This window comes from Hippocampus zosterae, chromosome 1 (genome assembly GCF_025434085.1).
Source record: "Hippocampus zosterae strain Florida chromosome 1, ASM2543408v3, whole genome shotgun sequence".
NCBI lineage: Eukaryota > Metazoa > Chordata > Actinopteri > Syngnathiformes > Syngnathidae > Hippocampus > Hippocampus zosterae.
Window position 1 is genome coordinate 25039909 of NC_067451.1, and position 21914 is coordinate 25061822.

The 21914-nt window shown below is 43.4% G+C and overlaps 3 protein-coding genes across 10 annotated transcripts in view; 1 reads left to right on the plus strand and 2 right to left on the minus strand.

The window, feature by feature from the left end:
* Positions 1 to 228: 228 nt before the first annotated feature.
* zgc:101583 (uncharacterized protein LOC494104 homolog) lies at positions 229 to 7025 on the minus strand. 2 transcript variants are annotated; one of them, XM_052075704.1, is made up of 6 exons: positions 6932 to 7025; positions 6510 to 6642; positions 6139 to 6195; positions 5744 to 5834; positions 3691 to 3851; positions 229 to 909 (listed from the first exon to the last, which is right to left on the minus strand). In XM_052075704.1, the coding sequence occupies exons 2-6, from the start codon at positions 6640 to 6642 to the stop codon at positions 290 to 292; spliced, it is 1062 nt and encodes a 353-aa protein (XP_051931664.1). In that variant the 5' UTR covers positions 6932 to 7025; the 3' UTR covers positions 229 to 289. The 2 variants fall into 2 exon arrangements, with proteins under 2 accessions (XP_051931664.1, XP_051931655.1); XM_052075695.1 differs by lacking the exon at positions 6932 to 7025 and adding an exon at positions 6752 to 6909.
* A 126-nt stretch (positions 7026 to 7151) lies between these two features.
* On the plus strand, positions 7152 to 11771 carry mars2 (methionyl-tRNA synthetase 2, mitochondrial). 2 transcript variants are annotated; one of them, XR_007963782.1, is made up of 4 exons: positions 7152 to 7949; positions 8040 to 8374; positions 8835 to 10150; positions 11191 to 11771. XR_007963782.1 is itself a non-coding variant. In XM_052074778.1 (3 exons), the coding sequence occupies exons 1-3, from the start codon at positions 7682 to 7684 to the stop codon at positions 10023 to 10025; spliced, it is 1794 nt and encodes a 597-aa protein (XP_051930738.1). In that variant the 5' UTR covers positions 7152 to 7681; the 3' UTR covers positions 10026 to 10157. The 2 variants fall into 2 exon arrangements, 1 of the variants encoding a protein (XP_051930738.1); XM_052074778.1 differs by lacking the exon at positions 11191 to 11771 and having other exon boundaries at positions 8835 to 10157.
* Positions 11772 to 14270: 2499 nt separating this feature from the next.
* med12 (mediator complex subunit 12) overlaps positions 14271 to 21914 on the minus strand; it is a 37180-nt gene continuing 29536 nt past the window's right edge. Inside the window, exons 33-42 of one of the 6 annotated variants that reach the window (XM_052072905.1) lie at positions 20532 to 20681; positions 19611 to 19976; positions 19377 to 19512; positions 18392 to 18633; positions 18077 to 18151; positions 17176 to 17405; positions 16861 to 17092; positions 15597 to 15896; positions 14642 to 14723; positions 14271 to 14561 (exon numbers count right to left, since the gene is read on the minus strand). In XM_052072905.1, the coding sequence (XP_051928865.1) occupies positions 14524 to 14561; positions 14642 to 14723; positions 15597 to 15896; positions 16861 to 17092; positions 17176 to 17405; positions 18077 to 18151; positions 18392 to 18633; positions 19377 to 19512; positions 19611 to 19976; positions 20532 to 20681 (1851 nt within the window). In that variant the 3' untranslated portion in view covers positions 14271 to 14523. Of the gene's footprint in view, positions 14562 to 14641; positions 14724 to 15596; positions 15897 to 16860; positions 17093 to 17175; positions 17406 to 18076; positions 18152 to 18391; positions 18649 to 19376; positions 19513 to 19610; positions 19977 to 20531; positions 20682 to 21914 lie in introns of all 6 variants that reach the window. The other 5 variants (XM_052072921.1, XM_052072913.1, XM_052072885.1 and 2 more) reach the window with 5 other exon arrangements.

Here is a 21914-nt window from a genome sequence, read left to right on the forward strand (position 1 = left end):
GGGGGGGGGGGAATACTACTTTGCGTTTTTTTACCTTTCACAGGGGGTTCTGGTCCCCGTTAACTGTGAAAAATGTGGGATCAATGTATTTATTGAACCCAAAAAGTTGGGTCACCTGAATAACCCACAAAATAACCTAATTTTGGTTGTTTTATACAGAAGGATTTTTTTTCCTTTTTTAACCTGTTTGTTTTAGGTCAAATGAATAACTCAAAAAGTTTCAGCTCGTGCCTTTTTGACCCAGCTGTTTTTAGATTTGCAGTGTACATAAGCAGTACAGTATTTCCTTTCAGGGGGCCGACCCACTTTTGACGCTTCCCCCCAAAGGCGGTTTCACGTTCGCCTCGGCAGGCCTGTCCTGGCTGGGGAGGGCGGCGTAAGGCCGAGGGCCCCAGTGTAGGCCCCGAGGGCCCTTCCTCAGGTAGCGGGGCATGGACTCCCAGCTGAAGGTGATGTCTTTGAAGGCGTGTAGTAGGAAGATGCCCAGCACGATGGTGAGGAAACCGCTAATGGTGCCCACCACGGCGCCGGCGCTCATGCGCAGCCACTCCTTGAAGAGGATGGCCGAGCAGGCTATGACGGACGTGGTGAAGAACACATAGTAGATCGGTGTGACAATGGAGGTGTTGAAAATGTCCAAGGCCTTATTCAGGTAGCTGATCTGGATGCTGACGCAGAGCGCCAGGCAGACCAGCAAGCACCAGAAGAGAGGATCCCTCAGCACGGCGGTCCCGGCGACCAGTTCCTTAATGGCGATGCCCAGGCCCTTCACGCAAGACACGGACAAGGAGCCGATGATGGAGCAGATCGTGATGTAGACCAGCACATTCTTCTGTCCGAAGCGCGGCGCCACTGCGAAGATAAGCACCAGGCTGCTTCCCACGACGCACACCGCAAACACAATGAAACCTAGTAGGGAGCATTACAGGAAAATATGTGAGTATTCCCCACAGTTGAAAAAAACGGCTCACACTCTGTACTCAAGTAGAAGCACTATTTTTGTCTTGTCTTGGTTATTAATAATTGTATTACTATTATTGTATTCAGTTGGTACAGCTGTGGCTGTTGTGAAAACGATCTAAATATTATCTAAATAGATGCCACACTAATCTCCATCCTCATCCTCCTTGACCTGAGTGCAGCCTCCGACACAATCTCTCACCCCATCCTCCTCAACAGACTTTGTACCATAGGCATAACCAACACTCCTCTACGTTGGTTCCACTCATATGTCACTGGCCGCTCTCAGTTCATTCAACTTAATTCTTTTATTTCACAATCCCTCCCCGTCTCTTCTGGTGTTCCCGAGGGTTCTGTCCTAGGTCCGCTCCTTTTCGTTATCTACCTCCTTCCGCTCTGAGACATTTTTCGCAAATTTGGCTTACACTTTCACTGTTTTGCGGATGACACCCAGCTCTACCTCTCCAGCAAACCCGACGCTTCTCTCCCACCCTCATCCCTCTCTGACTGTCTCTCAGAAATCAAATCTTAGGTTCACCCATAATTTCCCCAAGCTAAACAGCAATAAAACAGAACTCCTACTCGTCGGTACCAAATCTACTCAAAACAAAGCCGACAGTTTTTCCCTCAAAATTGATAATGCCACTATATCTCCTTCCCCCCAGGTGAAGAGTCTGGGTGTCATCCTTGACAGTTCACTATCCTTTCACTCCCACATCAATAACATTACCCGGTCCGCTCATTTCCACCTTCGCAATATAAACCGCCTCCGTCCCTCACATCACTGCTATCCTTGTTCACAGTCTCGTCACTTCCCGTATCGACTACTGTAACTCACTTCTCTTTGGTGTCCATCAAAAATTCCTCCATAAACTTCAAGTTGTTCAGAATTCAGCAGCCCGGATCATCACGAGAACCCCCTCCTTCCATCTAATCACACCCATCCTCCGAAACTGGCTTCCTGTCAGATTTAGAATCAACTTCAAATTACTTCTCTATACATTCAAAGGCATCCATAACCTTGCACCACCTATCTGTCAGATCTTCTTCAAATTTCCATTCCCTCTCGCTCGCTCAGGTCCTCATCCTCCCTCCACATTTTTCTACCCTCTGCCCGTCTCAGTACAATGGGGTGCAGAGCCTTCAGTCGCTCTGCCCCCAAACTCTGGAACCCACTTCCTCCCAACATGCGTAATATTGACTCTCTTTCCATTGCTTAAATGATATACTGTATAATATCACTAAGTTTCACCAAGATGCCACGAGATGGTGGCAAAGCACAACTTTAATGTAAATAAGGCTCCTCAACTCACTTCCGCTTAATTCTTGGCACCAAGATGCCACCAAAAAAATGGCAGAAAATCACTACTTTTGTCTGAATTAATCTCCACAACTCTTTTCAGAAATGTTCTTTGGGAGGTACAGAGATGCCACAAGAGTGGCAACCCACCACTTTTGTATGAATCAAGCTCCTCAATTCACTTCAACGTAGCCCCATGGCGCCAAGATGCAGTTAATACAGCATTATTCATGGTTATTAGTCAATCTTGTAGATCAGTGGTCCCCAAACTTTTTCCTGTGAGGGCCACATAACTTTTCGCTTCTCTGATGGGGGGGCTCGGGTCAGTTTGTAACAGCAAAAGTGTGACTGCAAGAGTACCTAGACGTAAAAATGTATTGTTTCCCAGAACCCCACACAAAATCAAATAACTTTTTTCGATACACTCGCTGTATTAAAGACGTCTTTCTTCTCGGGACACACCACCTCCGCGACAGCATTCATGCATTTCTTGACAAACTCTCCTTACCGCTGCTTGCTATCAGTTGAGCAAACCGAAAGCTAGCCTGAACAGATGGCTGGTTCAGCTGAGCTTGGCGTACAAATGTATTATGCTGAGCTAACGTTCCTCTTTTTAGTGTTGACAGTTTGTCTGCTCTCATTTGCCCATGCAAAAAATCGTACTTGTTGTGACGGGATTCATAGTGTCTCCGCAGATTGTATTCTTTAAATACTGCCACCGACAGATAAGACAGACAATCTTTTCTTTGCATTGAAAAAAAAAATGTTTTTCCATTTTGGGTTAAATTCTCTGTATTCTGAATATTTGTTTTTCTCTTACCTCACCTTTTCGCCATGATTACATTCTGTTTGAGAGGCACAGGTTTAGGATTTTTTTCTGGGGTTGCCAGATAACGGCACAGACCGCAGAAGGATGGAACAAATGTCACGTTATATGTGTTTATGAAATTGTTACTAGCTAATAGTTAATCATGAAAATAGTTCATAACTAAGGAATATTATATTGCAAAAGCCAAATTTTATGATAAAATACAAATATACATAGATAAAAAATAAATCAAAAGACTCTCTGGTATTGTTCAGGGGGGCCGGACCAAATGTGGAGGTGGGCCGGATTCGGCCCTCGGGCCGTAGTTTGGTGACCTCAGTTGTAGATGTTTAAAAAAAAAAAAAAAGATCTCCAGGAGTGACCAATATCCAAAACAAAACAAAGCAAGCACTACATTTGTCTGAATGAATCTCTACAGGTCAGTATAGTTCCTTGATACCAAGATGCCACAAAGACAGCCAGACAATAAAAACTGCAAATCCACAAGGCACTGTGAATCGCAAATACATACCTATAATCGAAAAAAACCTAGTCAAGTAGAATAACATTATATTTGTACATGGTTACTTCCTCTGCAAGATGTTAGTTCAGCACGTCTGACCTGGGTCTTTGAGCTTGTCCGCCATGGCGCTGAGGGAGGCCACTTCCTCCTCCTGGGGGGCATGCACCACCATCACTGTGGAGCCCAGCAAGCAGAGGAGGCAGCCCATCTTGCCGTGCACATTCAAACGCTCATTCAAGAAGTACGACGACAGCACGGCGCTGCCAAGAAACACGGCAGACGGTTATGACATAAGCTTCCTCTCCAGCTGTAAATGGTGTTTCTTTGTATTTTTTGTATTCAAAAGTCCAAATACTACTAGAATTAAGTTTGAACTATATTTGAATAGTGTAATGTAATGTAATGTAATACTTGAGTAAATATAATCATACAATTATGAGATTCAAGTAATATTAGTATTTTCTTTTCAGAGAATAAAGTTCAAGGAGAAGAGTACCTACTTTTAAAGTTAAAAAAGTTGATTAACAGGAGAATTTTTTTAGACAATTTTACTGTAGCAAAATAATCAGCATGCAATCAAATCAAAATAAAATTATAAAAATATAATTTTACTACAAGAATAACACAATTGAAATCTGAGAATAAAGTTATTTAAAATTAGGAGTAAATATAAAGCTATCCTGTACTACTACATTTTAAATTAATATGGAGTTGAAATACTAGAAACGTTTTTTTTCCACAAAAATGAAGCCAAATTATTACCATGAATGAGGTTCCTTAAAAAATGATGGTCAAAGTAATGTATAACAATGACATAGAATGATGAATACAATTCAAGAAAGTCAAATAATTTACACACAGAGACAGAGAGAGAGATTTAAAAAAATATTGTGACAATAACGTAATATTGTATTTTTTAAAAAAATAATACGGTAATAAAGTAAGTCAGTGATTCCCAACTAGTGTCGCTGGGAGAGATTATCAGGTGTGCTGTGGGAATTATCTTATGTCTATTATTTTGACGACAAAATGCAGTATTTACCACCTATAGTGAGAGGAGGAACAAAGAAATGCCTTTTCACTAGATTACTGAAGGAACATAATTAACCTGCATATATACTTTTTGTGAATCATTTTGCTAAGTGGTGTGCCATTATTTTTTTTCCAAGGAATATATGCCTTGGCTCAATAAAGGTTGAGAAACACTGAAACAGGTGATAATATCAGAAAAAAATGTAATATTTGAATCAAGTCCTGAAAATCTGGATAAAAAAAATAATGCCACAAAAATCCTAAAACTAATTTTATTTTACAATAAACCAATAATCAAACAAATTAATTAATGGTATAGGTGTATTTTTTAACCAAATAGTTGTAATAGTATAATATATATATATATATATATATTTTTTTTTTTTTTTAAGTTAGATTTTTTTCAATTATAGAAAAAGTTAGATTTTTACAAGAACAACATTTCCAACATACAGGAATGAAGTAACTTTATTTGCTGTAAGATTATTCATTCATTCATTCATCTTCCGAACCGCTTGATCCTCACTAGGGTCGCGGGGGGTGCTGGAGCCTATCCCAGCTGTCTCTGGGCAGTAGGCGGGGGACACCCTGAATCGGTTGCCAGCCAATCACAGGGCACACAGAGACGAACAACCATCCACGCTCACACTCACACTTAGGGACAATTTAGAGTGTTCAATCAGCCTGCCACGCATGTTTTTGGAACGTGGGAGGAAACCGGAGCACCCGGGGAAAACCCACGCAGCCCCGGGGAGAACATTCAAACCCTATACAGGGAGGCCGGAGCTGGAATCAAACCCAGTACCTCTGCACTGTGAAGCCAACGTGCTAACCACTGGACTACCGGGCCGCACGCTGTAAGATTAAAAGACTAAAAATATTTTAAAAATAAATTTGTAACATCCTTTTACAAGAATAAACTTGATCAGGAAAAAAAACACGAACTTCACGCATTACCAGTGGATTGTAGAACTTTATATTCCTGTAACACTCACAGTATCAAGGCGATTTTGACGATAGCTCGAGCCTGCTACACTATGCTGTGTCATATCAACCAGCATTTTATAATTCAACATTCACACGGCCACTTGTAAATACCTCGCAGCAGCTCATGACGTACCTTACGAGGACACTCAAAGCTCCCAGAGGGGTGACGAGCGTGGCCGGAGCAAACGCGTACGCTGCGAAATTGGCCGCCTCTCCGACTGCCACTGCAATACAATCAGTTTGCGTTAACGCCCAGACACGCAACCTGCCATTCCTCCTGGTCACGATGCATAAATGTGCTCTTTGCAGGAACATGTGTGTGCACAATAAGAGGCACATTTTTGGCAAAACATAGACCATCATGTTGTACCACCAAATCCCTCTTTCCTAGTGAGGTCCGAAAGAATCACTGCCTTAAGTGCAGTTCAGTTGTATTTAACTTTTTTTTACTACCACAAATTTGCATTTACTCTGTTGGGTACTTGGAGAGAAAAGTGGCTTTTTTGCGGAGGTTATTAGTGTACTTACTTGAAATAAGCCCCGCCCACCACAGCCATTCTTTCAGGTAAGCATAGCCACCTTGACCTGGAGACGATAAAGTGGTCATAAGAACAACTATCATGGTGATGATACAGGTACTCCTCCTCCAACTACTACGAATAAAAAATAAGTGAGGATAAGCAGTGTATAAGACGGGTGGATGGACAGATGGAAGGAAGTACGTTTTTTGACAAGGCTTTGTACCCCACGGTATCTCTCAAAGAACAAATGTTGACCGTATTTCCTCCTTCACCGCAGTAATAGACGTTGTATTTCATTTTTAGGGTTCAGAAAAATAATATAAAAAAAAGAAATGCAGAATAGTCATACGTTTTTGCGGCCAGGGGGTAGGTGAGTACCTGCTCGCATGGAGCCCTTGCTGGCCAATCGTAGCAAACCTTTTTTCTTCAGGATGAAACTTGTACCGATAAAAAGACAGGACGACACGGCCAAGGAAAGTCCAATGTAGAAGTCCACACGACCCGCTTCCATCTGAGACAAGAGTCCACAACAGACGACAGTTTTATAGATGTCAAACACACACTTATGACAGAAAAAAAACACTTTCTAATGCCCTTTCCACTTCGACGAACACACAAACCATCTTTCGACATCACATGACGGCCTACCAGACGAATAAACTTCCAACTACTTTCTCGGTGGTGTCGAAAACGTCACGAGTGGGGAAAACAAACAAGTAGAAGGAAGTTTGAACAGCCTCAACGTGGAGACGGTCATAGAGATAGGCTGAAAAGAAAGACAGAAAAAGAAATTTGTGGACCTTGGGAGTCAAGTCGAGTCCATCATCCGTCTTCGTAGCAGTCAAGGGGCGGAACCAACTGAGACGTTCCACAAACCGCAATAACCTGCGTGAATGAAAATGAATACACTGTAGTCTCGTGACAGCCAAGCGACGTTTGCTTTACAATCTAATGTCGATCGCGAATCGTTAGTCTATCAAATGGGTCCACGCGAAGAAGTATTACTGAAAGCTAACCAAGTCTAACTATTTACGAGGATTCTGTTGTTAGTTTCAAGACGGTGAAGACAAAATATCACGATTCAGACACATATTTCTTTTGACTATTTAGCGGATACGCATTTATTTTGTCACATATGTTTGACAACAACAAAATGACTCCGGTTATTTGACTTGTTTTTCAAAATTCCGATTCCTTTATGGGCTGAGAACGCAGCATATCTCCCGAAGCGCAATTTGATTGGCTCATTAGTGGTCACGAGAGCACAATTGTCATCGATTTGATTGGAAGCTCGTTGAATTTTCAACCCGGAAAACATCTAACCTTGACCACTGTCACGTTAAGTCTCATGTCACAAATTTGATTAGTTTGTTGGGATTCGGTGCTTTGTAACCACTTCAATATTCGATATCTTTGCGTGTTTTATTGTGATATTTCGGCAATCGTGTAGGTTGTGGCGGGTGTTTCTGAGTTAGGCATGTTTTGTATTGATAAACGACCCTTAGCATTTAGCAAAACATTACTAACAGAGCAGGACTGCCATTTAAAAAATGAGGACACTTTTCTGCTTCCTCACCAGGAGCTATAAAGCTGATGGCGGCTGGAAACAAAGCGCCTTTTTATCACCACATTCAATGCAACGCAGAGTCAGATGCAGACGCAGCGATGTGTGCAAAGAGGAAAGAAGTTACTACATAACCACTCCCATCTTCTATGTCAATGCCTCTCCTCATCTGGGCCACCTGTATTCAGCAATTTTAGCCGACTGCATGCACAGATACAAGCTTCTACGGGGATTCAAGTCGAGATTTGCAACAGGTAATTAATTTACATGCACCCTGTTTCTGCTACTCAACTGCACAGAGGACCAGGCCTTTGCAGTGGGTGTCATGCATCTCTTCTTTTCAGGCACGGATGAGCACGGTTTAAAAATCCAACAGGCGGCCAATGCAGCAGGAGAAGCCCCCCTGACCTTCTGCACCGGCGTGTCTCAGAGATTCCGGCAGCTCTTTGGTAGCTGCAATGTGTCCTTCACAGACTACATCAGGACCACTGAGGAGAGGCACCGGCGGTCCGTAGAGCACTTCTGGTGCACATTGTATGACAAAGGGTTTATCTACAAGGGCAACTATGAGGGCTGGTACTCCATGCCAGACGAGAGCTTCCTCACCCCGGCGCAGGTGGCTGACGCCGTTGATGCTAGCGGCCAAGCTATCAAGGTTTCACTGGAGAGTGGTCACAAGGTGCGTCCACAAACGTGTGTAAAGGGGGAGTTTGCACTTTTAAAGCTCAGTAAATGTTGTCACATTTGTAAGAATCATTACAATGGCATTCGACAGTTGTATGTTGGGGGCGGAATCTGTCTCGACCATTTTTTTTTTAAATATGGCCAAACTTTTTTTACTAACTTTCTTAACTCTTTCAACTGTAATTAATTACTGGATTGAATATTGGCCTGTTAACAAGTTTAAAAACATTACAAGAGAATCTCCGATAATATCCCATTACCATCATATCAAGAAATGATTGTTTATTTTTGAATTTGAATTGAATACAACTTTATTGTCAGATATTTTCCTCATAGTCAATCCAGCAAATGCAGTCAAATGCATTATCCCTGCTGAATAAATGATGGCTCTACTGTTTGAATGCCTATTTTTGGTTAATGAAAAATGTTCATATCTCTACCTACCTGTTTGTCAGGTGGAATGGCTGAAAGAGGAGAACTACATGTTCCGTTTGTCAGCATTTCGGACTCCACTGCTTGACTGGCTGCATAAAAACCCTGGAGCTATCCAGCCCGAGCGGTTCCTCCAGGATGTTCTCCAATGGCTGCAGGATGACCTTCCGGACCTCTCTGTGTCCCGCCAAAGAAGCCGCCTCCAGTGGGGGATTCCCGTGCCGGGGGATTCCGAGCACACCATCTACGTGTGGTTGGACGCTCTGGTAAACTACCTCACGGTAGTTGGTTACCCCGACAACCACAATCATTGGTGGAGCGTGGCCCGCCACATCGTAGGCAAAGACATCCTGAAATTCCACGCCATCTACTGGCCGTCTTTCCTCCTTGGGGTGGGACTGCCGCCGCCGCAGTCCATACACGTGCACTCGCACTGGACAGTCAATGGAACCAAGATGTCGAAAAGTTTAGGCAACGTGGTGGACCCCTTTGAGCGCTCGCAGGCGTTCACCACCGACGGTTTACGGTACTTCCTGCTGCGTCAAGGCGTGCCTGATTCAGACTGTGACTACGCAGATCACAAAGTCACCAACGTTCTCAACACGGAGCTGGCCGACTCCTTGGGCGGCCTCCTCAACCGCTGCACCGCTCCTGCGCTCAACCTAACACAGACCTACCCACCATTCTGCCCTTTGTTTTTCCCAATTGAGCGGGATGGTAGGGCGGTGCCAGAAGACTACCACCTGCTGGGTACTGTGCGAAACCTCCCAACGTTGGTGGAGCGCCATTATGAAAGCCTGCACGTATACAAAGCCTTGGAGGCCATTGCTTCCTGTGTTAGACAAACCAACGGCTTCGTTCAACGGCACACACCTTGGAAGTTGAACAGGATGGACAGCGGAGACCAACGCTGGCTGGACACAATCATCCATGTCACTCTGGAATGTCTGAGGATTTACGGGACCCTCCTGCAGCCTGTCGTGCCGCGAGTAGCCGACAAGTTACTGTCCAGACTCGGCGTGCGAGCTGACGAGAGGAAGTGGAGCGACCTGGACTTCCTGCCGAGTTACAGTGGCAAAGACTGCCGCTTCCAAGGGAGAACGCTAGGACCTGATACAGGAGTGCTTTTTAATCGTCTGGAAAATCCCACTGGAGATGAGCAAAAAACTAAGAAAATTAAAAAGCAGGCGATTATCTCAAGGCAATTTACATAAGGACTGAGTTTTGAACCACACTCTCCACATATTTAAGGAAACCACCTAAACCACGCGCGAATAAGCACGAGGTAGCCAAGACTAGAAAAAAAAAAACTCAGGAAGAACCCTCAAACACAAACTCAGTGGGGGGGCATTTGCCTTAATGACAGTGCTGAATTATAACTGGAAACTAATAATAACTTAACATCTCAAAATGGACTCCAAGACGGACTAATCAGGCACCTCCACAGTCATAAGGATATCTGCTCACTTGACTGTTGTCCACAGGAGCATTGACAACCTCCACAAGGAAGGCAGCCAACAAAAAGTTGTTGAAGAAGCTGCTGCTTTTCTGTGTTCTGTATCAAAGCAAAGCCATAAAATGTTGACTGGAAGGGAAAAACTGCAACAGGCAGAACCAGAGCCTTGAGAATAATACGACGCAAAACCCACTAAAATATGTGTGGGATTTTCACAAGGAGTTGACTGAGGCAAGAGCCAGTACATTAACACTCACTGAGAAAAGAGGTGTCATGGAAATTGGCTAACGCAGGTGTCTGCTGCCAAACTACTCCTGAAACAAACAGTACATCACAGCTCAGAAGCATCTAACCTGGGTTCAGGAAAAAAAGACGTGGGCTCTCACTTATCAAAGAGTCCATAGGATTTAAACTAAAAGTGTACACACGCACAAAATCGCCAAATAGTGTACGAAAAAGAAATCTGACCTATCAACTAGCGCCCTCATACAGAGGGACACAATTGAGGAATGCACATGTGGCTCGAATGAAGCTGCGCTGCAGCAAACAATCAGCTACATTTGTAGGGTACACTGGGGGGAAAAATCCACTGGGTTTACTTAATACAGACATGGACATCGATAGAACATGACTCACAGATCACATTTAAATATTTTCACGAAAAAGAGTAGAAAATGACACCAGTTAACCACTTTTTAATCATGTGCAACCGATGTACCTGCCCGAATTAAGTACATTGATGTTGCTTTTTTCCCAAACTGATGTACTTAAAGGGGGTGTTTTTTATTTGTGTGTGGCGCATTGTGCAACTAGAGCAGTGGTTCTTAACCTTGTGAGAGGTACCGAACCCAACCAGTTCATATGCACCTTCACCGAACTCTTTACTGAAAAATAAAAATTGGATTCAATAAGTGTTCCTTCAGTATTGCCGGTGTGAGACTAGAGTTGCTCAACTTGGGGTGAAAAATCATGCAGATAGAACCCTGAGTCCCATCACGTTCTGTGATGCATGTTGTACACATTCGTCTGACCACTTTCTTTTTTTGCTCAACATAATTAGCATGTATTTAAACATCCTTTTAAAAAAATCCACACGAGGTACTATCACGACCGGCACACGTTGCCGACTGAGCTAACTAAATTACCCGCAGCACTGATATGGACAACCAATGTAGTGTGATCATCTGCAGCCAGTGATGGCCAAGCGGGCGTATCATAACTAAGTGACATGTTGAGTCGGGTGTGTCTCCGTCGAACCCGAGACTGAGTCACTGAACCCCTGGGATTCGATCGAACCCAGACATCGATTGATGCCTGAAACGATCCAGAAATTGAAGCATTGTTCAGTCTTTTGGGTAACATAATACAAGTGAAAAAGTGATGATAAAAGACAAGAGCGGTTATGTGTTCTTGGTTTATGTTAAAGGGGCTCCAAATATTGACTGCATATGAATGTGTGTTGTAGAAGGCCAACCTTTGTATATTAAACATCTGTTTATGATGGGATGTTGTAATTCTTTTGAGATGATGAAGTTGTGTCCCAAATGAGATTCACTCAACTGACTCGTGCTCCATCCGCCCCTCACTCGTGAACAAGTCCCCTACCTTAACTCCTCCACTTGAGGCAGGATCTCATCCCATACCTGGATCGGGCACTTCACCTTTTTCTGACTGAGGACCATTGTCTCAGATTTGGAGGTGCTGACTGTCATTCCAGATTGCTTCACACTGGGCAGTGAACTGCTCCAGTGAGAGTTGGAAATCACAGCTCGAAGAAGCCATCAGTACCCCTTCATTAGCAAAAAGCAGAGATGCAAGCAGACCCCTGCAATGCCTCGGCTGCGCCTAGAAATTCTGTCCATCAAGGTTATGAACAGAATTGGTGACAAAGGGCAGCCTTGGCTGTGTCACTGCTGGCAATGCAGACTAGACTGTGACATAGGTGGTACTGGTACTGGTACAGGGACCCAACAGTCTATAGCAGGGGGCTTGGCACACCATACTCCTGAAGTCCTGGCCACACAGCTCCCCGAGGGACACAGCTGCCTTCTCCAAGTCCAAAAAAACATGTAGACTGTTTGGGTGAACCAGTCTACATGAAGTCCAGTAACAGAACATCACTCTGGTTCAGATTGGGAGGACCATTCCTCCCAATCATGCCGGTCCAAGCTTCATTGTCATTGCCCACATGACCATTGAAGTCCCCCTACCAGAATGAGGACTCCCTAGGCGGAGGACTCTCCAGCACACCCTCCAAGGGTGGGTACTTTGAACTGTTGTTTGGTGCATAGGCACAAACAACTTTGAGGACCTGTCCCCACCTCCCCTACCAAAGGCGGAGGGAGGCTACCCTCTCATCCACTGGGGTGAGCCCCAGAGTACAGACACCAAGCAAGGGGCAATAAGTATGCCCACACCTGCTCGGCGCCCCTCACCTTGGGCAACTCCAGAGTGTAAGAGTGTCCAACCGCCCTCGAGAGGACTGGTAGCAGAGCCTAAGCTGTGCGTGGAGGCAAGCACTACTCTTATCTCGTCAGAACTTCTATGCCACGCACACCAGCTCAGGTTCCTTTTCTGTCAGAGAGGTGACATTCCCCGTCACAAGAGCTAATTTCTGTGGCCAGGGATCAGACGGCCAAGGTCCTTGTCTTTTGCCGCCACCGACCTCATAAGGCACCCGGACTCCTTTGGCCCCTCCCACAGGTGGTGAGCCATGTTGGCTTTTCAGGTGTAGGCCCTGCCACGAGGCGCTCGCCAGCAAGCCTCACCTCCAGGCCTGGCTCCAGTGTCGGGCTCTGGTAACCCACGTCCGGGCAAGGAAAAACGTGATCCAAATTTCTCAATTGTCATAAGGGTCTCTGAGCATGGAGGACCTGTTTGCCATGGGTGACCTTGCCAAGGGTCAAAAGACCCAGACAATTTAGCGCCATTGGGTCACGCAATCCCCTCCACCATGAAGATACCCCCACTCAAATGAAAGCTTGATTGTCTAAGTAAAGAAAAAAAAAAAATCTCCGGGTACTCCGGTTTCCTCCAAAATTCCAAAAACATGCATGGCGGGTTAATAGAACACTGAATGGAAGGCAGAAAAATAGTTTAAAAAAAAAAAGCCCTGATATAACATTGGACACATTTTATGAGGTATTCTTCTTTGATGTGTAATGGAAGTGGAAGTGCCTATCGAGAGAGAAAAAAAAAATCAACGGTACAATTAGTAGTAAGTGGTTAACCACAATGTCACTTTGCAGTAATTGTTACTAAAATGAAGCGTCAAATTTGCTTCACAGTTGTTGTTTTTTTAATTCTCTAGATGGCACTCTTTGTGCTGAAAGTATACAGACTTGCCAGTTCTTCAAGCCCTTTATTTACACCAACAGTGACATCTAGAGGAGTCAAAAATACAACTCCTGTAGTTCATCAAGCAAATTTGAAGTTTCACTTCCCCATCACAAGTAATTGTTAGGCGATTTCCCCCCACAAAAGTTGGAGCTAAAAATCAAAACGGTGACATAATTGTCATAAAGAATAGTTTTTACTATGTAATCCAAAATCACATTACTATAATAGTAAAAAAAAAAGTTTTAAACCTGAAATACAAATACACTGTATTCATGATATTGAATGGGAGGCTTGAATAATTTCATGTCATCATTGACAGGACCCCTGAGTGGACACTCTGCAACAAATTAAAAACAGCACAAATGAACATGTCTGTGATCCCGTCAAACATGGCTGAATTGTCTTGATAAAAGGTTGAATGTTTATTGTGCAGGTGCACCTAATGTTGGGACCATTGAGCCTGTACAAACATGAGTTCATGGCTTAGTTATTTGTAACTGAAAAGGTAAAAGTGTCTAAATAAACAAGCAGGAAAAAAATTACAACAATTTTCGGGTCTATTTGAAACAAAAAAAAAACGTTTTGCTGTTGGTTTTATCAAAGTTTTCATTTCAGATTTAACTTAAATACAGAATACATGTCTCAAACAAGACGTTACAAGACAAAAACTTGACATGATTTAATGAGAAATACACAAAACTGAAAAAAAAATGTACAAAGTGAAATAAAATACAGAAAAAAGCATTATTGTTATCCTTTTTTTTTTTTTACATAGACTTTTCCATATCTATCTTGGCCTCCATAATCCGACGGTGAGAAAAGCGATGTGAAGCGATGTTTTCTCGCCATCAGCATCGGACCTCCACTGGGTTTGTGCCTCTTCACATATACGTGGTCACAGCTATGCACTGTCAGGGTCAGTAATATGAATTGGTGCTCTGTCCTGGTTGTGTATCTATTTAAAACAAAAAAAAGTTGGTTATAAAGAGTATGTGTGAGAAGATGAGACGATAAGCGAAGGAGAATCTGACTGACTTGAGAGTTGCTGTTGCAGTTGCCTGACCAGAGCAGCCGTCTGCTGCTGTTGCTGCGTCTGCTGCATCCCCTGACGTGGGAACTACAAGGTGGGTACACATATACAGTTAAGTGTAAAAACACCAGGAACAGCTTTGAATTTAAATTTCCTGTAAAACTTAAATGCATTTCTCTGATAGGAAAAGCCACGAATAATTCAACCACACAATTATACTGAAAATTAATGTTGGGACGAGACAATTACTCTCCAACGGACGGACTAACGGCTTTGAGTTGCGTGTTTGCTTACATTTAACCTTCAGTTGCTACAGCCAACGCAAGTGATGCCATATGCGAGCTGCACTCGTGAGATTACACTTTATAAACATGGCTGTGCTCTCATAATGGTCAGTGGAAACTTCAATCGTGTTCTTCTTGCTCGTCTCCTAACAACTTCCCACAGCATGTTACAATGTGCAACACAGGAGCTCTTCTTTTCTCCCTCCTGTGAATCTGACGTTGGCCGCCCTGAGAGCACCAATAGGCTGCTGATAGAACAGCAGTCGGAAAACATCATGACTGTAACAGTATGGTCTATGATAAAAGCCGAGGTGCTGCAGGGGTTTGTTTTAAATAAGTATATTTGATCATTTGAGCTGCGAGCAGCTGTCAAGGGCCCTCACAACCCTGGAGACGTTGGGGTACTTTCACACTGGAAAATACCTCTTTAAAATATACAAGTTTTTTGCCAGGCCTGATGTGATTGCCAAATTTCATCAATTTTTGCAAAAGTTCAGACCCTCAAAAACCGTCACAGAGCACATCGTCACAGCAAAAGCATCCAAACAAATAACATGATTTTGACCCCTACCTTTTATCGGATTTGTCTCTAAGATGCTCGACTCACTATTTTACTCTATTAACACCAACACACAATTAGTAGAATACATACACAAACACACTTGTCGAGTCTTACTGTGCTGGGGCGTACCATGGGTTGCTGTGGAGGGAGTGGCTGCATGCCCAGGCCCGGATTCTGTTGCTGCCCTGGTGGAGGCACACCTGACACCTGCTGCTGCTGTTGTTGTTGTTGTTGTTGTTGCTGCTGCTGCTGCTGTTGTTGTTGTTGTTGTTGTTGTTGTTGTTGTTGCTGCTGCTGTTGTTGCTGCTGTTGTTGTTGCTGTTGTTGTTGCTGTTGTTGCTGCTGCTGTTGAGGAACCTGCTGGGACTGGACTTGTTGCTGCTGTTGAACATGTTGGGCCTGCTGCTGCTGCTGTATGGAGACATTTGCACATACTCTCATTGTGTCCCTTTTCAGTTTTTTTTCATGAAAAAAATGTGTGGAGTTCGCTCAGTGTGCCTCTATTGTTATGTCCCTGCATTTCTCCAAAATACAATTCCAGTTCAACACGACAAATTGTACAATACCAGCAATATCTGTCTGGCGAACTACATCCTCCAAAAGCGACAAGGACACAGTTTCAAAAGAATTTAGCACAGCTGAACATGGAACATGGACAAAGGGGTCAGATGCGGTATTTGAGACCGGAGTCCGAGCTGTAGAGACCTTATCAATGAAAAACTGAAGGAATCTGTTGCACATCTCGGGTGAAGAATCCGAGTAAGTAGGCAGAGGGGGTTTGAGTACAGAATCTATCATTTTAAATAGTGCGCGTGGGTTGTGACGGTTAGCTTGAATAAGGTCCGACAGATATTCTCTTTTGGCCTCTTTTACTGTGAGCTGGTAGTTACGCCAGCAGTCTTTCCAAATTTGATAAGAGACATGCGATTTGTCTTTTTTCCACGTTCGGCTTTGCGACACCCCTGCCTAGCTGCGCGAGTAATGTCGTTAAACCATGGCTCGGGTTTAGGTTTAAGACCAACTCTACACCGTTCCCGGTGTACCCATTGTCCAAAGTTGACTTTCCTTAAAAAAGAACAAAACTACATTACTGTTTTGTTGGTTCCGCAATCGTCGCCGTGTGATGTTCCCATAAGAGTCATTCAGTTAATAATTTTTTTTCAAGAATATTAATTTAATTTGAGACTAAATAATCATAAAATCCCACTTATCAAGATTTAATCTTTTTGAAGACTTTTAAAAGATTTCTTTGAGAAAATGTAATGCTAATTAAGACCTTTTTTAAAAATAGATTCGTAGTTTCAATGTCTTTTAAAACCTCAAGATCCACAGGAACCACATGTAGAAATGAATAAGGTTCTTTACGTGAGCTACATACTCTAAGTGCTTGCTGTCTGAGGTACTGCTGTTGCTGTTGTTGTTGTTGTGCTGCTGCCTGTTGTTGTTGTTGTTGTTGTTGTTGTTGCTGTTGTTGCTGTTGTTGCTGCTGCTGCTGCTGTTGCTGTTCTGTCAGCATCTGATTGGGCCTCATGCCCGGAGGGCCGCTTTGGCTTCCCATGTGACCGAGACCGTGCATGATGGGATTCTGCTGGATGGGCTGGTGGGCAAACCTGAGGTTGAATGGTAGATGTTGACGATGTAATGTGTGTATTCATCAAGGCGGTTCACAAGGTGAACAGCATGACAAACTGACCTCTGTGCATTCTGTATGTTGTGTGCATATCCCGGCGCCTGCTGGTGAACGTAACCACTGGGCCTTTGCTGCATTTGCCTCAGAGGGTCCACCACTCCCGGATTGGCTCCTGGATGGCCGCCCTGGAAGTTCTGGTTCCCGTAAGAGGAGGGAACTATGGCGCCACCTTGGGACGGGTGCGGCTGCATCCCCATGTGTGAGCCATATGACGTGTAGCCCTGAGATAAATTCTGGATAAAGAACAAGAAATGGTGGATGATACGCAAAATGTGACCATGGAGAAATATTTTATAAAATACATTACTATATTTCTGAAAATAGTAACCAGGGTTGTTTCTTTACTCAACTGCTAAAACGGAGAGGCCTTGACTTTGACAATCATATTCATACCAATCCCCCACCATTATTGCATAGGGACAGAGCCCTTTCACAAATAGCAAATATCCATGAGCAATCCCCTACCGGTATATTAATAGTTTAATCCATAAATATATCAACAACTAAATATACTTTAATGTCTTATAGATGAAGTTAAACAAAAGCCCCATTGTGGCAAAAACCAGGCCAATTTAGCACCTCCCCATTGTACAAAGCTTGACACAAGACATACTGTATCTTCTATTTATATGCTTTGATTTGACCATTTTGGTTAGCAACTGGCTTCATATGTGCTCAGCAGTTAATGCCGCATGTGAATGGTAGCATTTATGAACGGGGGGGGGGGGGGGGGGCTTTGCTATAGGGGGGATTTAATTTAAATTTGTGTGCGGAGGCTAATTGGGACACAGCATTTATTAGAGGGGCAGCCACTATTTGTGGAAATACGGTGTGTAATCCATTAGTGTATTATAGTCGCTGGGCTGACAAATTTGGAGGCTAGGAGATAGGAAATCAAACTTACTTGAGATGTCTGCATTGAAGTGTATGGTTGGTTGGGTGCCATTTGTCTGATCTGTTGGCCTATAATGCTGTGATTCTGAAACAACAAATACATCGAAAGCGTGCTACAAAAATAGATCCTTGAAGGTAAACATTTACACCAGTCAGGTCTTTAAACACCGGGGTGATTTTTTTTGAAGGAAACACCGTTGCATTTTCATTTGTCACTTCCGGTGTGTAAAGACCATTTAAAGGCTTATGAGAGAGAAACCACGCATCTAAGAAACATTTCTACTTCTACTTGATCTTACTAACTAGAGCATTGAATGAACTCTACCTGGTGAGCAGCAGTTTGACCTGTCAGTGGGGCCTGACTCACCAGTCTGACCTGCAGCTGGTGACGCAGCATCTGGTTCTGCTGCATGTTAGGCTGAGGCTTGTAGACCATTTGGTATGGCTTGTCCAGACCCATCATGCCTGGCATGTTACCCTGCATCGTTGGCATCATGCCCGGGTAGCTGGGACGCGTGGTCATCATCTTGTTCATTGGGGGGTTGCGGGCAGGCCTGTAAGGGGGATCTAAACCGGGTCCTCCTGCGGGAGGAGAACCCACTTAAGCGTGTGATACAGGATAATGGAGCAAGCATGACATAAAGGAGACATATCATGACATTTCTCCACAAATTGAAACTGTTGCCAAGTGTCTTCATAAAATTCTTATGACATGTTAGAGGGATCAAGAATACAGCACACTTAACCCCTTCTCCAAAAAGCCTTTGAACCAGGTTTTGGGGGACTATCCCGTCTCAAGCAAACGAGTCACTATTTACCTCATCTGCTGTGGGCTGTGCCAATGCGAGTGTGGCTTTGTGTTTCCACAAAGACTACAAAATCTGAATCCAGCACGACAGCCAGATATGCTTGAGGCAGAGTCAGAGCAAGCGCAAGAGGAGACCCAGAAGGAGCTTGGAGAATAAAGGAAACGAGAGGTTACTGAATGTTAGTTATGAAATTTGTGACTTTCTTTTTTATGGTGGATATTTTGGCAAAAATGATGTTTTCAATTGACAATCTATCTGTAATGTTGTTTTTCGCTGAGGATCAATGATATATGGAGTGATTAGAACCAGAATGATCAGTGGATTTGGTGTGTGCTGTAATTCTTTCTCCTTTGAATACTATTTTGATGGAAGAAGGCCAGAAACCTTTCATCAAAAACATCTGGCAACAGTGTAAAAAGAAAATGAAACAAACACACACACAAAATAAAAAAACAGAGCCATAATATGCCTCCTTTAAAGTTTGTGAAATTAAGTGCTGACCAGGAGGCAGAGGTTGATTCTGTGTGTACATGCCCATGCTCTGTTGGCTATAGGGCAACCTGCTGTAAGGATTCTGCATGAGCTCTGGTGGCATGTTTGTCCCGTAGCTCACACCAGGCGTGCGGTTCACGTAATCCTTTTGAAAAGCAAAAGTGGACAACTTCAATATTTAAATAGATACAATAATTTTTTTCCGACATTCCATTGAAACAAGAGAGAAACAGCTTTATGAACCTCTGTCTTGGCCGCTGGAGTCTTTTTTTTCTTGTTTGACTTCTTCTTGTTCGAATCTGAGGGCACAGAGGGCACGTTTTTCTCAGGCTTCACCGCTTCCAACATTTTTTTCTCTGGCTCCTGCGAGATGGGTGTCAGTGGCTCCTCTTCTTCGGGTGGCAGTGGGAGAGGCTCCAAGTAGTAGCTTCGCGGTTTGGGCTTCAGGTGCGTGTGGTAAAGAAGAAAGCGCTGCTGCTCCTCGAATTTGGTCACTTTGCGGTCCATGCGCACTGTACCGAACCAGCCCCACGACAGAGGCGCCGAGTGTTTGAGACCCTCAAAGACATCCCAAGGGGAGATCTTCTGCTTGGTAGATACTTGAAGCCCCTAATGGAAAATATACCTTTATTAAGCATGAGTAGAGTCAACAGCAGGTAGTCTGTAAACTACTTAGATACATTTAAATAATTATTTTTGTTGTTGTATTATTTAGAATTATTGGTAATTCAATAATCATTGAAACATTGTTTAATGACATTTAAAAATGTTGAAAAAATAGTGTATATAAAATACAAGTAAATTAACTTGTTCATTCTCATTTTAAAATATGACTGTCATTAATTTCACTAGTATTCATCAATGACAAAATAAGAAAGTGAAACAGAAATGCAAAAATAAAATTAAGTAACAAATACAATGCCTTTTATTTTAATATTTACAATAAATCATTGAACCAATTATTGAATGAGATGGATTTTAAAAAATGCTGAATATGTAACCAATTTTAGGGGGAAAAAAAGCTAAATTGATGCTACAATTATTACAGGACTCTTGATATAAATATTTTTTGGGCCGTGCAGCATGGAACCCGCCAGCCATACGATGCCCACCCCCAGTTTATAACAGCAGCTCAATGATATCCCTTGCTCTACTGTGGCTTACCTCCTTCTCAAAACCGGCGATTTTGTTCCCCTTGGTGTCAATCAATGAGCCTTGAGGTTCACATGTGATGACATCACGTGTTTGCTTGGGTAGTGGCAGCAGCTGGCGAACTTTCTCCAAGCTCTCCGACTGCCGATCCCCAAGCTCTTTCTGCGGATGCCAATCCAAATATTTTATAAATATGCTGATCATGTGAGGTGATACACGTTTAAACATTCAAGAGAAAGAAGATAAACTGAACTTTTGAGACTCAATGGCAAATATTGCAGCAATTAAAGGAATAAGAGAACCACAAAAGGTAGGACAAGCCCGATGTATCACACCAGGCCAAATGCTACACCAAAAAAAAAAAATCCATAATGTCACTAATTTCTAAGTCAAAAATAACTCGAAAATGTATGGGGAGCCAGTGAAGGGATGCCAGAAGAGGAGTTATGTGCTCCCTCTTATGAGTACCAGTCAAGAGGCGAGCAGCGGCATTCTGGACCAGCTGAAGGCGCTTAATGGAGGACTGGCTGACTCCAAAGTAAAGGGCATTGCAGTAATCAAGCCGGGATGTGACAAAGGCATGAATTACTGTCTCAAAGTGTTCATGAGAGAGAAGAGGTTTTATTTATCTGTATTTAATACATACGGAAGACACACTGCATTATTGGACGCAAGTTTAAACAATACAGCAGCATGCATGCATACATGCTAGCATATATTTTTAAAAAGGCAGCAGGAGCAAATGAGTTCGGTGGCACTTTAAGTATTTAACAATGTACTCACATAATTTGTGGATCAATCCTAATCTACAATTCCATCAAAGTCCTCATCTTCTACATCCAAAATGAACATGTGGGCAACAATCAAACATGCCGGGTTCCCTGTCATCATTGTGAAAGTCAGTCTCGTTGCTGTGCGGGTCCTCAGAAATGATGCAGGCTTTTTCGAAAGCTCTAGCATCAGTACTAACAGACACGTTCGCCCAGGCATCCACAATCCATTCACAACATGTGGCGTAGCTCGTCCGGCGCTGGCTTCAGTCTTTAGAATGATGTGTTCGCCCTCTGGCATCCATCGCTCCCACCCCACTCACAATTACACTTTGAATGCTCTGGAGTTCCTTTGTCAGGCCTCTCCATCTTAAAAATCACCAGAGGTGGCAGTTTCTGTACATTGCTACAGCAACCAAGCACAACAGTAAAATCTGACTTATTGGGCGTATCGCTACTGCGCTGGTCCCTTTCTTCTCGACAGTGTGGTTCATTGGGATGTCGAAAGTGACCGGCACCTCATCCATGTTAGTGACGTGCTTGGGTTGGATGTGAGTGTCGACAATCTTTTTACGGCACTAGGAGCGAAGGTGGCCACCTTTTCCGTGTAGTGCGGTAGAAGTTA